The 16705-nt window shown below is 40.5% G+C and overlaps 1 protein-coding gene across 1 annotated transcript; it reads right to left on the bottom strand.

Moving 5' to 3' along the window:
* Nucleotides 1–3132: 3132 nt before the first annotated feature.
* Nucleotides 3133–3801, bottom strand: LOC142103526 (N-acetyltransferase 8F1-like). Its single transcript, XM_075187573.1, has one exon. The coding sequence runs from the start codon at nucleotides 3799–3801 to the stop codon at nucleotides 3133–3135; it is 669 nt and encodes a 222-aa protein (XP_075043674.1).
* Between the last annotated feature and the right edge of the window lie 12904 nt (nucleotides 3802–16705).

Raw genomic sequence — 16705 nt, 5'->3', positions numbered from 1 at the left:
CGTGAGCCATATTTCTGTTATTGCTAGAAGGTTTAGGTTGTTTGAGAGGAAGAGATTGTGTACGGAGGTAAGTTTGTTACGAACAGAGCGTGCATTCCAAAGGGCACATTTAAAGGACTTTGGAAGAGAGGGGAGACAGGTGATGTGTTTGAAATTTGCTGGATTTCTGTAGTGTTCAGATATATGTGTGTGGGAGAAGTGTGGGGGACCTGGATTAGGTGATATATCACCAGCTAATAGAAGCAGGGAGGGAGAAAGGTAGGAAATATGATTGTAAGATGTGTATCATTTTAGTTTCTGGCGATTAGAAGTGATTGAAGTAATGATGGGGCAATGTGGACAGAGGTGTGTGTTGCAGGATGGGTGAGGGATGATATAGTCCTAAAGATAATGCCATAAAAAGAGAGAAAGAAAAATATTTTGGCAAGCTTTGGGATTTATGAGTAAAATTGCAATTAGGGAATTATAATAATTATCTAATTGCAATGTCCTTTGTAATCAGAGAATTAGTGCAGAGTGAGGCTGCAGCAAATGTAGTTTATTCATGGATGTCTGGATAGTATAGAGTAATGATGTGGGAGCCATGTGGGGGAGTGGGTAAAGGTGTTGAATGTAGAGAAATAAAGAGCAGGTGATTGAGTAGCTGAGTTTCTGGAGAGTCATGAGGAGAGTGGTTCAAAATCAGTATCATTTCTTCCTATTTGTGATGGCAGACAAAGCATTAAGTAGAATTGAAAGCACAGTGATGTGATAGGGGACTAAAATAGCTGTAGCTTTTGTAGGGAGTGGCTGAGCAAGTAGTACAGCAGGCTGATTACACAGAGGCAATGTTGCAGGTAAAATAAACTGACAAATAAAACAAACAATACAATTGGTAGGGCGCTGCAATTTATCTATTATACCTTGGTGCTGCTGCTCACCATAGAAATAAAACAAACGTTCATGAGCTGAGTAAACAATAAGATCAGAGTCCTTAACAGTCTTCATGTTGTGAAGCTTGTAGCCAGAGAGAGATGGAAATATCAGAGGTAGAATATGGTTTTTCAAGTAAATACTGAGTGTTGTCCTTGTGTTCCTGTGTTAATAGGCAGAGTGTTCTTCTCCTGTTTCCTGTGGTATAACTCCGGTATAACTCCGAATTATGCTGTTTAAATTTTTGTTTTACACTTGTATCTATACACTTAGCGCTATACACACTAACTATGTAGCCATTCAACAATGAATGTGTTAACAAACACATGTGATCAGTGTTCTTCAATCAAGCCCTCAATAAATCCCCCCAACAAACCCTAACAATAAAAGGTTTAAACAAACAAACAGTGAAAGGACAACTTGCAATAAGGTTGTAGTAATTACCATTAGAAATAAAATTGCACTTTCTTAATAATATCTTAATAATAAACCATGCCCCCCCCCTCTCACAGATTTAACATGGCGGAATGTCGTTGATTAGATGCAACCTTCATATAAGTGCAGGACTGTGCCCTTATAATATATATATATATATATATATATATATATATATATATATATATGTATATATCTATACATACACAAGTTTTACTTCAATATTTTCCCAGACATTACGGAAATGGCAGTATAAGTAGTAAAGATCAACTTGTTGGACCCTAATTTTAAAAGGTATTGGCATCTAAGATGATTGGTACTTCTTACCCAAGAGCCCCATGATTGTATGTCTAAGCTGTAAATATCTAAAAATCTGACATAGGGATACTGTATCCAGAGCTAACTTCTTCAAAAGATTTTAAATGATTGTGAGCCAATGGTTCCCCCATCGTATTAATCCAAAAATCTATTCTCTCTAGTTTTAAAAGTTTAGAAAATTATCCATTGTGCCCTAGTGGGGTATCCGGATCTGTACCATACAAGTGGGGAAATTTTACCCCTATCCTTGCCCCTAGGATTGTCTGTAATGGTGTATGGCCAATAACTAAATGTTTGACTAACGTATTATGTAATATATTATATTGGGGTCTCACCAATCACAGACGTAGATGCACAATCTAACATAGTAATAAGGTCTAAGGATAGGGAGAGTCAACCCTCCAGACTTCATAGGTCTACACAAGTTAGTTCACAAGTTTAATTCTAGCTTTCCTTTCCGCACAGACAAGAGAATATAAAAACTGATTAATATTTAGAAAACTGTGTCCAGGTATAAATGTCGAAGCACATATAACAGTTTAGTTAGTGAAACCATTTTGATTAAATTTACGTTACCTGTTATATTTAGGGGTAATTTTTTCCATTACTGTACTTTATGCATGAGGGGCCAGATTAATCAAGGCAAACACACTAAATGCAACGTATGTTTGTTTTAAAAAGCACGAAATTCAGGCATACAAATATGAGTATGCACACCCAAATTCAACGGGGAGTGGACCTGAAGATAAGCGCGCTGATGAATTTGGGTGTAGGTCTGCTCTGCACTACTACACAAGACACTGCAGAATGCGTCCAATACCTATGTAGAAAATACATTCACAAAATAACGCCCAGAAAAGAAAAACTAGTCAATTAATGTCACCAGTTAATAACATAGGCATTAATGATAAAATAGTTAAAATAAAATGTTTTTCTTATATATATATATATTTTTGCCCCATGAAATACATTTACAACAGAATTTGGCATGTCCTTACTGAACAAAGACTACCAGCGAACGGCTCTTCCCCACCCTGTTCCCTCCAAGAAATAGAAAGCTGTAGTAAGTGTCCTTTGCGTACAAAGTTGAATTGAACGTGGGCATGCGTAGATCAAATTTATGAATTAGACGCATAAAATTGGCATTTGCGTTCCTTGATGAATCAGGCCCGGGGAGTTCAATCAAAAGATGCGTATTATTCAAGATATAATCCTCAACAGTATTAAAAATCCAAATCCCCAAATAATTAAATGTAATGGTCCATTTGAGAGACCGTGGGGCACAGTGAGGAATGTCTCCCCTGATATTGGATTTGGACCAATTGATCTTAAGTCCAGAAAATAGCCAGAATCTTTCCACCACCTTGAGTAGAGTATACAGAGCACATTGACTTATGTTCCATTTGTAAACTACTCTATTTATAATGAAGCAAATACAAATATTTTTAAAAGTTTCTATAGAATTTTTCACATGTGATTTGGAATGTCATATTGGTAAAAAAATATTCTGAAGTCAATAAATTTTGCTGAAGCATGAGGTGCATAGTCAATACGGATTTTCCTGAAACCCATCTTCTCATAGAGCCGACACGCATCAGTTTGAGCCAATGAAGTTTCCAGGATCACTGCCTCGCAGGCTCTCTTCTGGGCAAATTCAATCACTGTCTTGCACAAGGCTTTAGCAATTCCTTTACCTCTGTGTCTCTTTGGAACTGACAATCTCTTAAGCTCAACTTGTCTCTCTCCACCGGCATGATGTGGTGGAACAGCGGCCACTGTCCCCACTACCTCCCCAGCTGATTCTGCCACCCAGAAGCAGTAACCCTCCCGCTGAAGGTAATATTTACGAATATCCAACATGTCATCAACCAGGCAGTGCTGGACATAGGCAGAATAGATATGTCTGTTGAAGAGCCATAACGAAGCTATAGTAATGGCCACTGCAACCATGGGTGCAATAAATGATCCGGTGGTTTGGAGCAGAAGTAGGAATATAAGGAGGAGAAGGATTCTGATATGTGTAAGACTCAGTGCATGATAGAAAGCCAAGCCAGTGTGTTCTTTAATGCCACAAGCAAAGATCTCCCGGACCTCCTCATAGTCAGAGTCTTTATACAGCCTGATACTGTAAGACATGTTGCTGTCCTGTAAGTAAAATAAAAGATTACTTATTCTATAGAATGACAAATATAAATGTAACAACAATGGAAATATAGAAAAGTTTCACAACAAGTAAGAGTTGGGTTAAATGCATTCGAAGTAAAGTTCCTATTACAAGTATTGACAGTGACACCCCACATAAGCCGTCACACCCGCTGCCATGTGTGGATCTCAGGCAATAAGTTAATGTCATGTACAAAGCAAATAACAGATGCACTTAGAGGATAAAGATCATACAAACTGAATGTGAGAGCTAAGTGTGTAAGTGAGTGTGATGGGGGCAGTACGGTGGGTTAGGAGGTGAATGGTAGGCTATGGTGTGGATTTTGAGCGCCTATTTGAATCCTTGGAATGAGGTGGAGAGCCTGTTATGGAGAGAAAGTGAGTTCTGGGAGTGGGCACAGGAGATGTTTTGTAGGCGGGAGTGACAGGAGGCGAGGAGCGATGAAGAGTGGTGGAGGTCGTTGGTAGAACGGAGAGGGCGGGAGGAAGTGTAGAGGTAGATGCAGTTGGAGATGTAGGGGGTGGAGAGCAGAGAGTAAGGACATTATTGATGAGGGTAAGTAGTTTGCACTGAGCTCTGTAGAGGAAAGGTTACACTTGGTAAGAGATTCCTTGGGAGGTGGAAGAGTTGAAGGAAGTAGGGCAAGGAGTTTGTGAAGTCAGAGATATCACAGTGAGAAGGAGAGGTAACTAGAGTGGAATGGTAGGGAGGTCCATCAAGAAAGGCCAAAAGATAATGAGAGAGAGAGAGATGTTTGAAGGCAGCAGGTTAAGTGGGGATGTCAATCCGGATGTTGCAGTTCCCCTAGAGGAAGGACGAGCAGTTGGAGGAGAAAAAATGGGGTGCCATGCAGCAATATTGAGAGACAGGGCCAGGAAGACTCTTAGATGACTGCAATATGAAGGTGAACATTGTGGAATAGGCAAATGGTAAGGACCTCAAAGGAGGAGCATAAGAGAGAGAGGACTTGAAGGATATGAACTGAAAGGTGTAACAGGTGGAGGGAAGGACACCCACACCACCACATTGTCAAACCCAGTCTTAGGGGTGTAAGAGAAAGAGAGGCCATCAGAAAAGAGGGTGGTGTGAGAGGTGGTTTCAGACTGAGAGAGTCAACGCTTGGTGATAGCAAGGAGGTTTCGAAAGTTGGAAAAGAAGAAGTTGTGGGTGGAAGCCAATATGTTTCAAATAGACCTGATGTTTAAAAGTAAGAGATGGAGGGAGTGGAGTGCGGGCATGTATATGAGTATGGCAGGGTTGCTGGTGCAAAAGAGTGATATAGGGTTGGAGTAGGATGACAGTGTTGAGATAGGGAGGGCAGAAGCCTTATTTAGGAGGGAGATTGCCAGGTGCAAGGATATAGGAAGGAAAGCAGAGGGGGGAGGATGAGAATGGGATAAGGGCACAGTGAAAGAGGGGAGACTAAGGAAAGGAGCCATGAAAGGAGCCAGGGGTTCAAAGAAGGGAGAGGAGAATAGGACCTGGAGAAAGGAGCAGGGGCTGGTTATAACACAGAATTATGAAGTGAGAAGCTGACATGGGACTGAAATGATTGGGGGCATAGCAGTAACAAGGGGAGATGGGTAGGGGAAAAGGGGGCAGATGATAAATAAGTGAAAGGAGAGTAAGTGGGAAAGATAGCATCTAGACTAGGGATGGGCGGGCTCGGTTACCTTAAAACCGAACCCACCCTAACTTTGGGGTTCCGACGTCGGATCTCTGATCTTGCGAGTTTTGGAATCAATAAATACCCACCTCCTCGACGATCTAGCGCCATTTGAGAGAGGGACAGAGAAGGGTTAGGTCACAGTATAGACCAGGAAAAGTGATAGTGTAGAAATAGGAGGGTGGTAATTTTTCTGACTTTGCACTACAAAGTGTTTGGGGTCTCATATACACCCTTATAAAAGAGCTGAATTTTCTGAGTGCTGCAATCCTAATATAGCAGTCATTGCACTGTATTTTTGTGAATTTGCACTACAAAGTGTAGGATCTGATATACACCCTTATAAAACAGCTGAATTTCTGACTGAAATTCTTATATACCAGTCATTGCACTGTATTTTACTGAATTTGCACTACAAAGTGTACGGTCTAATATACACCCAAAGACGAGTGCTCAATCGCTAAGAGTCATTGATGAAGAGGAAGACAAGCAGGCTTGGCTGTAGAATTTGCAGGCAAATTCTACTGCAATATATAGAAAGCACCCAAAGAGGAGAGCTCCACTGCTCCATTGCTAATTGTAATTGCTGAAATAGAAATGATAGGCTTGCCTGGCATGGTCTAAATCTGCAATTACACTTTATTGTACTATAGCTCATACAGAAACAGGAGGGGTGGCATTGTTTTTGTCACTCTCCAGCCTCAAGTGCATACTGTTTTTAAGTCAAGGAAACAAAAATGTAAATAAAAATCGTGTACCTTTTTAAAGAAAAAAAAACTCTCTAAAAAGGTGAAAGTTTACTATAGAAAAACATAAAATTGCCAACATGCCATTCTACCCAAAATATTACCAGGCATACCAGCATCAGGTAGTTCCCTTATCTTAGCTAGATTTCAGCACCTGCTGCATTCTACACGGTCATAATAATCACACTCATCATTGTGTACATCTTCCTCAAGCAATAGTAATTCACCCCCGCTGGAATCCACCATCATAGAAGTTTGTGTACTTTGATGTAATTGCCAATAATGGCCTTTGTAATGGAATTTGTAGTTCATTCTATGTCAGAGCTGTCACGATTTTTGGTCAATTCTTTTACAGCAAAGCAAATATCAGTTCCTACCCCATTTAGCTTTGCCTTGATTACAGGTGTTTTTTAATTTACCAATAAAAATTGTGTTTTTTTAAATTTTGGTTTCCCTCACTGTAAAAGGACTATGCACCTAAGTCTTTAACATAGGCTTTAGCAGATGACATACATGCATTCCTATCATCAAGACTGGTGCCAGCAGCTGCTTGGTGCTCCTGGTCTGTTCTCGACTGATGTGAATCCATATTGATGGCACAGTACAATGTCACTACACTTTAAAGAACACTGCCAGGCCTATCAATAATGCTATGGCACAATACAATGTGAGTGGAGACTTTGAAAAACAAATTCAAGACCGATTACTTCTGTTGAAGCACTGAACACTGACAACTATTTAGGGGTGAGCTATGGCACAGTCTTTTGGGAAAAAGTATATGAAAATCATATTGTGACCTGTGAGGTGCTAAATGACTGGAAATTAGTGTTATTGAGTTTAATAATAATGTAGGTACAAAAATAATAGCTAAATTATGTGATTTTTGCCTAACAAGTGGCATTTTGTAAAAAAAAAAAAAAGCAAAACAAAACCAAAACATGCAAGGGCGGTTTTGGCAAAACCAAAACCCAAAGATAATCCAGATCCAAAACCAAAACACTGGGGTCAGTGAGCATCTCTAATCTAGACAAACAAAAGATGGGACAATGGCATAACAGACAACAGCAAGAAGGGGTGAGTTCTGATACAATTAAGGAATTACAATTGCAGATCAGTGTCAATATGACAATGGCAATGTCATTGAAATTAAAACAATAAAAGAAAATAGAACAATCGCAAAAAAGCAGTGGTCGAAAAGCAATGGCAGAAAAGCAATGGTAACAATGCTAGTACAGGTAGTAATGACTATGGGAATCGATGATATGAAAGCAATGATAATTTGAGTAAAGAGAATAAGAAAAGAGCAGTACAAGTAATAACAGAGGAAGACAGAGGAGTAAATAATAAAGCCCAATGTAGAACACAATGCAAAGGAGGTTTAGAGGAAGGAGTTTGTGGTAGGTAGGTTCAGAGGTCAGGGAACTGAAGAAGACAGGGGTAGGAAGTGGGCAGAAGTCTGGAGGTCAATGGGAGAAGTGTAGCAGTGACCTTATCCATGCTAACAGTTCAATTGGGAGTGTCCGGGCCATGCACAAAGCAGGTGCATCCTTTTGTATAGTGATTTATGGTAGAGTGTAAAACTATTTGTCATAATAGGGGAGATATTTAAACTAAATACAGATGGAACGAGATACATTTATACTGGCATCAACCAGCGCATCCTTGATTGAAGAGGCTGCGACAGATTACATCAAAATAAGCTGCCCACACCGCAGGACAGACATGGAAATTGGAAAGGATTGGATGTGTGTCACAGATGTAAAGTTTATTTTATATTCAACTTTTTACATGTCTGTATGAAGTCATCCACCTCTGGTAACCTATGAATATTCATGAGTATTAATGAGGGAGTGACCACAACATGTACTGCCGGGAGCATGCTCAGTATGACATCATTAAGCTGTCAGCTTCCTGTACATTGGCTCTGAATGATCATATGATCTCCGTGTCACAGGAAGCTCTGCCCTCACCAACAGCTAATTTACATAATGCTCAAGACATGTATGACACAGAGAGGGAGGAGCCTGGTTTTGTAGCTGATTTTATCCTTAATGTTAAGTGTGTTAATAACTGTACAATGCAATTAAGGTTTTACTCGTACTGTACAGTTTATAGTAGATTCCTCAATGCTACAAGAACACTTTATTTTATATGGGAAATCATCATGGACAAACAAGAGCAGACACATACAGCTACATTCCTATCTCTGGTGATAAACGTTTCTCAAAGCAGTCAGCTCATTTTCCAGAAAATAGTCAGAGGTCTATATCTTCTGTTATCTAGTCTCTCAGCCTCAGGCAGTCAATGAAACTTAAATAGATAACATTTGTCTCATATAATTCTCATGTCATTTGTCTCAATATTTGAATACAGGTTTTTCATGAGACAGGTGAATCACAACATAAAGAGGACCAATACTTTAGTGTCCTTAGAGTGGCTTGTTGGATATGTTCTGCAGATGACATAAATTACCTGCATATCATCCACACGTCATCTTCGTATCTTCCAACAGAGAGGTACAATCTGATAAACATACAGATGGGGCTATACTTACTTATCACTACCCAACAATAGTTTTCCAGTTTTCTCCATAACCTACTTTAATGTGGATTTTGCTTAGAATTTGGGATCGCCAGTGATCCGCTGAGGCGTGGTCCTCGTGATTGTACAAGGTCTGCTGTTGGCCTTCCTATTGCTTCTGTTCACTCTCATCGCACAAACGTAACTTTCTAAATAAATATCCATCTCATTTGGTATCTCGCCCTTATGCTGCCGTTCACAACTTGTCTGTCTGTGATTGGTGCTATGATTAGGTTTAGTAATTCTGCACAAAGAGATTTTCTGGAGGCATCAGATTAATTCCATCCATCCAGATGGCTTCTATGAAGCAATAGAGCTAAATAAATATTTAATAAACCCCTTGGCCGGATATATTTTCTTCAGGCCTCTATCTGAGCCGGTTATTTCACTGATGGTTTGTTACGTATCTGGGTGTATTATGGGATCAAAGATAACAATAAGTAAATATAAAAATGTGGCTATCAATGACAATATTATTTTTTTTATTGTCTTTGACTTCTTGACCACTATATAAAAAAAATACAAAAAAGGGATATAGTCTCTCTATTTATGTATTTATCAATTTATTTATATTAATTTGATATATATATAGTTTTACTTAATACGTATTAGTTTTTCAGAATATATTGATTAGGATATCTTGATGTAATTATAGTTGTGTTTAATTGTATATTAATGTCAATTTTTCTAGAACAGTTTTATGGGTTCATGGCTAGTAGTTTCATATATAATTGCATTTATTTCTTTGTTTCCTGATTTTAGTGCAACCAATTGCTCCAGCTGCTTAATTAAGTAGTTGATACCACGTTAAAAAGAAATATATATATATATACTTAACAAAATATTTTTCATTCTCTTTTCATGGCATTATCTTTAGGACTATATCATCCCCCACTCATCCTGCAACACACACATCTGTCCACATTGCCCCATCATTACTTCACTCACCTCTAGTGAACACTCATGAACTCTTTTCCTATTTAAATTCAATAACTTTAACAGCCTCACCCTGTCGCCAGAAACTAAAAGGGCGCACATTTTACAATCATCATTCCTACCTTTCTTCCTCCTTCTTCTATTAGCTGGTGATATATCACCTAATCCAGGTCCCCCTCACTTCTCCCACACACATATATCTGAACGCTACAGCAATTCAGCAAACCTCAAACACATCACCTGACTCCCCTCTCTTCCAAAGTACTTTAAATGTGCCTTTTGGAATGCACGCTCTGTTTGTTACAAACTAACCTCTGTACACGATCTCTTCCTCTTAAAGAAACTAAACCTTCTAGCAATAACAGAAACATGGCTCACGCAATCAGACACTGCCTCACCTGCAGCCAGGGCCCTCTTAAGAACACATTGGGCACCTGGGCACAGCAGTGCACCGGGGCCCCTATATATACAAAAAAATAAAATATTATATATATGGGCCCTGCAGCCCAGGGGGGCCCGTCGGAGGCAGGAAAAAAAAATCCTGAAAAAAAAAAAAAGAAGAAAATTCTTACCTTGCGGTCAGCTGGCGATCCGGCTCCCTCCATGGTCTCCTTCTCCGTTGCGCTCCGCAATGGATGTCGGGCGGGCGCGATGACGTCACGCCCGACATGCACTGCGAGCGCAACGGACGAGGAGACCATGGAGGGAGCCGGATCGCCAGCTGACCGCAAGGTAAGAATTTTCTTCTTTTTTTTTTCAGGTTTTTTTTTTCTTCCTGCCTCCGACGGGCCCCCCTGGGCTGCAGGGCCCCCGGGCACCTGCCCATTGTGCCCAATGGGAAAGACGGCCCTGCCTGCAGCCCTTTCACATGGTGGTCTCCATTTCTCCCTCACAACCCCAGACCAGGAGACAGACAAGGAGGTGGGGTTGGACTACTTCTCTCCCCACAGTGCACGTTCATAGTTCTATCAAATGTCCCATCACTCACGTTCACATCTTTTGAAGTACATGCTTTTAGGAAATTTAACCCGTTTTCTATGCGTGTTACTGTCATCTATCGTCCAACATTTTCGTAAAGCAGAACGTCACTGGCGTAATTCTTGTACCTTTAATGACTTCATCGTATATACTGGTATTTACCACTTCTATAGAAATTCTCTGTACACTGCAAAACAAACATACTTCCAATCTCTCATCTATGCTCAGGCTTCTAACCCCAAATGCCTCTTTAACACATTTAAATCTCTTCTCAATCCTCCCACCACAAACCCTCTGACTACCATCAGTGCTCAGGATCTTGCTTCCTATTTCAAGGACAAAATAGATAAGATCAGACTTGAAATTATATCATCTCCCTGGACAAGCAATCAGCTCAATTTCTTTATAGCACCCTCTGACACTCTCTCTTCATTTCATCCCACAAATGAAGAGGAAATTTCTACTTTCTTCCCATCTTAATACTCTACCTCCTGTCCTCTTGATCCTATTCCCTCACAAATCGGTATGTCCCTGTCTCCTGTGCTTATTCCACCTCTAGCTAAAATCTGTAATCTATTTCTCTCTACTGGTATTTGTCCATCACTATTCAAGCAGGCAGAGATTACTCCTATTTAAAAAAAATAAATTCTGACCCAAACTCTCTCTCAAATTACCGCCCCATCTCCCAGCTCCCGTCCCCCTCCAAGCTTCTCGAGATAATTGCCTACACACACGTCACACACTTTCTTACAGCAAACAACCTATTGGATCCTCTTCAGTCAGGCTTTCACTGTCAACACTCCACAGAGACTGCGCTGACCAAGGTTGTCAATGATTTGATCACAGCAAAAGGTAATAACCAATACTCTCTTCTAATTCTCCTGGATCTCTCTGCTGCATTTGACACTGTTGACCACTCTCTCCTCATACAAACGCTACAATCCCTAGGTCTTGAAGGCACTGTCCTATCCTGGTTCTCATCCTACCTATCTAATCGCTCTTTCAATGTTAATTTCTCTGGATCCACCTCTGCTCCGCTTCCTTTATCAGTTGGAGACCACAAGGCTCAGTCCTAGGTCCTCTGCTATTCTCTATCTACACTACTTCTCTAGGAAAACTAATAAGCTCCTTTTAAATTCAGTATCATCTCTATGCGGATGATACACACATCTATCTATCCTCTCCTGATCTCTCACCATCTGTGTTGTCTCCCGTTACTGACTGTCTTTCTGACATTTCATCTTAGATGTCTTCTCGCCAACTGAAACACAATCTATCAAAAACTGAATTAATAATATTCCCACCCAAAAACAGAATCTTCCTGCCTGACATTTCTATTTCTGTTGATAACATGACCATAAATCCCACCATGCAAGCTCGCTGCCTAGGTGTAATCCTTGACTCATAACTATCATTTATTTCCCACATCAACTCTATATCTAAATCATGCTACATACATCTAAAGAACATTTCCAGAATGCGCACATATCTCACACAAGACACTGTAAAAACATTAATTCATGCACTCATCATCTCCCGCATCGACTATTGCAATTCCCTCCTTACTGGTCTTCCCAAAGTCAGACTTGTACCCCTACAATCTGTTTTGCAAGCAGAGGCTAGATTTTCCTTGCAAGCTGTTCTTCCTCTGCTGAGCCACTCTGTCAGTCTCTACATTGGTTGCCTGTATTTCAACGAATCCAATATAAAATTCTTCTACTAACATACAAGGCCGTCAACAAAATTGCACCGACATACATCTCCTCACTTGTCTCAAAATATCTCCCAACTCGACACCTCTGTGCTGCACAAGATCTGCATCTCTCTTCTACTCTCATCATATCCTCCCATTTTCGGTTACAGGACTTTTTCCAGGCTGCACCCACTTTGTGGAATACCCTCCCTCGCACAGTAAGACTTTCCTCTAGTCTCCAAACCTTCAAGCGTTCTCTGAAAACCCACCTCTTCAGACAAGGTTATGATACTACTCAACCATTCTCTTAATCTCCCTAGATTACCCTATTATCACCCTCTACACAGCTAACACAAGATAACAACCCTCTGAACAACATTGCTGTGAGACTGATCACACAGCCCACTCAATACTTTTACCTTTGCATTCTATCTGGTCCATTGTGCAATATGATGTAGCACATGCCCTTGTGTTTCAAACTCCCATTGTCCTATAGACTGTAAGCTTGCGAGCAGGGTTCTCTTACCTCTCTGTCTGTCTGTATTGCCCAGTATTGTTTTATTAATATTAAAATTTATAATAATTGTAAAGCGCTACGGAATTTGCTGGCACCATATAAATAAATGTTGATGACGATGATGATATATATATGTTGAGTCATTATGATATCTCTCTGAAGAAGTGTTATGGAATTTGCTGGCGCTATATAAATAAATGTTGATGATGTTGATCAGGGGTCCTCAAACTACGGCCCGCGGGCCACATGCGGCCCGCGGAGGCCATTTATGTGGCCCGCCGGGCAGGGGCGGATTGGTCATTGCGCTGACCGGAATTTTCCAACGAGGGGGGGGGACAGAACGAGGCCGGCGCCGCAGCGAGGAGTAAAAAAAAAAACTTGTAAAAATAAGAATCAGAGGGCTCCCCTCCTCCCATACTTGGCCTCCTCCAGTCCCGTTCAAGCAGAATGCCACATGGGACAAGCACCACGTGACAGGTGCTGTCCCATGTGTGCGCGGCGATGCAGCAGAGAAGACTTCAATAGAGCATGACTCCAACAAGGTAAGTGTAAGTGTGAGGGGGGGCTGTTACACTATTATTTTGCTATGTGGGGGACTGTTACACTATTATTTTGCTATGTGGGGGACTGTTACACAATTATTTTGTTATGTGGGGGCTGTTACACTATTATTTTGTTATGTGGGGGCTGTTACACTATTATTTTGTTATGTGGGGCTTTTATACTATTCTTTTGCTATGTGAGGGGCTGTTATACTATTATTTTGCTATGTGGGGGGCTGTTATACTATTTTACTATGTGGGGGGCTGCGATGCTATTTTACTATGTGGGGTGCTCTTATACTATGGGGGGGCTTCTCTACTATTATACTATGTGAGAGAAGGGGCTTATATACTCTTATACTATGTGACAGAAAGGGGGGCTGCTATTTTACTATAATGTGTGAGGGAAGTGAGTGGGGGGGTCTTAATATAATGTGGGTGTGAGGTAGACAATTATTTTAATGATGGAGTGTAGGTTGGGGCTAATTATTTAGTAAGTGTTATTTTATTTTTGTGGGTGATGGTGGGGCAATTTAATTTAATAGTGGGGATGTTAATTTAGGATGGGGTGATGGGACCTTTAACTTAATCCTTGGGTGGTATGGGGGTATGGTATAATTTGAATGTGGGGATTTTTTGGGGTGAATGTAAATATGAATATGAATTATTTAATGGCAGTGATGATTGCAGGAAATAGGTATATTTAACATAAATGCTATGAATTTATTGCTGGGGGGTCTCTACTGTAATTTGGGTGGGAGGTAGGCTATTAATTTAAAGATGGACTGTGGGTCGGAGCTAATTATTTAATGGTTGGTGCTATTAATTTATTTGTTGGTTGATGGTGAAACTGTTTAATAGTGGGCTCTATTAATTTAAGGTGAGGTGACAAGACCTTTAATTTAATGCTGGGGTGGTTTTGGGCTATTAATTGAATAGTCCGGCCCTCCAACGGTCTGAGGGACAGTGAACTGGCCCCCTGTTTAAAAAGTTTGAGGACTCCTGATGTTGATGATGATACATTGTGTAATGAAACGTGCAAGTGAACTATATGATTTGCATTTCACATGGAGACAACGCTAGACCTCTCTGTTACATCGAGGGGTCCAGCTGCTGACGGGTGTAGGCATCCGCGGAGTAAAACATTGTAGCTGCACTTACTCTGTTTGCGGAAACATCGTTAGGACCTGTGTGGATTTCTCTGCTTGTTCAGGTGATCGCTTTCTGCAAGAATATCCGAGAGGTCCTCTCCGCTCAGGTAAGCAGCTGAATTGTCTGTGACACATTTTGACTGATTCATCAAGACACGCAACCCGTGTTCAGTATTATACACCCCAAATTCAGCAAGGCACGAATCTCAAGATGCGTGTGCTTTTGAAATTGGAGGCAGGCCTGCTGTGCTATACTATACCGGACGGTGCAGTATATATGTCCCTATGAATTAATATTACCTTTTAATAATATAGGCATTAATGAAAAAAACGTAAAAAAGAATTTATTAATTCTTTTCCCCCATGAAATACATTTATTAGGACAATCCTAATGTCTACTGAGCATAAATTTTTTACAGTTGCACAACATTGCAAACACATGTTATAGCATGCATACGAGACTGTCATCACTACTGATCAGGACTAGCCCTGTAGCAGAAGCAAGAGACATGGCAGAAAAACAAGTAACTTTGAGATGCACAAAGCTTGAACGTGGCTGTGTGCACTTGAGTTTGGCACGCCCCTACTGTAAATTTACAACGGCAAAACGCCCCTTCCCCTCCCAGTTCACTCCCTGAAATCGTAGGCTGTACTAAGTGTCCTCTCCGTACGCTGGTGCACGGATCAGGGCTGCGTTCACAGACGTATCTCCCGTTTATGGTCATGCGCAGAGTGATTTTACGTACGATACGCAGATACATGCCTTGATGAATCAGGCCCAGTGTTGAGGTGCTTAATTCATTGTGAAACAGACACATCAACCGAAATAACTTTATTTAATGAAGGTTTTGTCGCAACAGCCAGTTAGAGACCTACTAACGTAATATTCATTCATTTAGAAAAGCGACACAATGTATATATCACAATGTGCCAGCTATGATCTTAAGTCTTGTGTAGTCTTGTTTCAATCTAAGGTCCACATCAAGGTGAAGATTATAGACTCACACTTGTCAGTTTGCCTACCAAGATCTTTAATTCACCATTGCTAGTAAATCCAGCAGAATTATAAATCCATATTATATGATAACATAATGTCAATTTAGAGGCAACTGACATTTTTCTTACTAATGAACTAATGATTTATGTTCATGCCTGGATCTAGATATTCCTATAAGTGTATTAATCTTTTAACTACAGAATATCCTCCCTTGTTATTGATGAGAAATTTGTATTAAATTGTTTCTTGCAATGAAAATATTGCTTGTGAGATTATAACAGGTTTTTAGAAGATAAATTATAGGTTACATATGTGCACAAATTATTAATTTGTAATGAATATGTTTTTCTATTGGTGAGATGTATGCTGTGTTTGTGACTGTGTACAATATTGTTGACATTTGTATTGCTGATTCGTGGGAGACTTTAGGCAGAATTTGGTCTTTGTGTGTCCCCACTCGTACCACATCACACAACAAAACCAATTTGTCGCAGTTGTTTCAACTTGAACATTATATCTATGGAATTTCACAGTTTTTGAAACAGCTGATTCCTCTGCTAAATAGAAACCAATAAGTCCTGAGGCGATTCCTCATAGAAATCATGGAAATAACCCTCATAAAATCATGTTCCTTTTCAGGAGAATATACAGTTAATGGTCTAAAAAATTTTAATTATTAATCATTATCCTACATATTCAGGGCCGGTGCTAGGGTCCGTGGCGCCCTAGGCACATTTACAAAATCGGCGCCCCCACCCTGCACACTTACAAAATAGTGTGTAAGTGTGCAGGGTGGGGGCACCGATTTTGAAAATGTGCGTCTTTTCTTACCTGCTTTTAACTTGCCTCCTCTCTGCTCCCCTCCACTCACTGACACTGTCGGGCCGTGATGATGAAGTCACGCCCGACAGTCAGTCAGTAAGTGGAGGGGAGGAGACAGAGCAGAGAGGCGGCAGTGGTGGTGAGCAATAGTCCCTCCCTCCCCCCCCTCCCTGTGGATGTATCTGAAGCTGTGCAGCGGCCATGAAAGGTATGGTCAGCGGTCGCTGCACAGTTTTAAAGAAATTTTT

This window comes from Mixophyes fleayi, chromosome 1 (genome assembly GCF_038048845.1).
Source record: "Mixophyes fleayi isolate aMixFle1 chromosome 1, aMixFle1.hap1, whole genome shotgun sequence".
Classification (NCBI taxonomy): Eukaryota; Metazoa; Chordata; class Amphibia; order Anura; family Limnodynastidae; genus Mixophyes; species Mixophyes fleayi.
The sequence above is the reverse complement of the archived record's forward strand: the minus strand, read 5'-3'. Positions and strand labels throughout refer to the sequence as shown.

Coding starts and splice junctions, on each gene's coding strand:
- LOC142103526 (XM_075187573.1), bottom strand. CDS start 3,801: ATGTCTTACAGTATCAGGCTGTATAAAGACTCTGACTATGAGGAGGTC.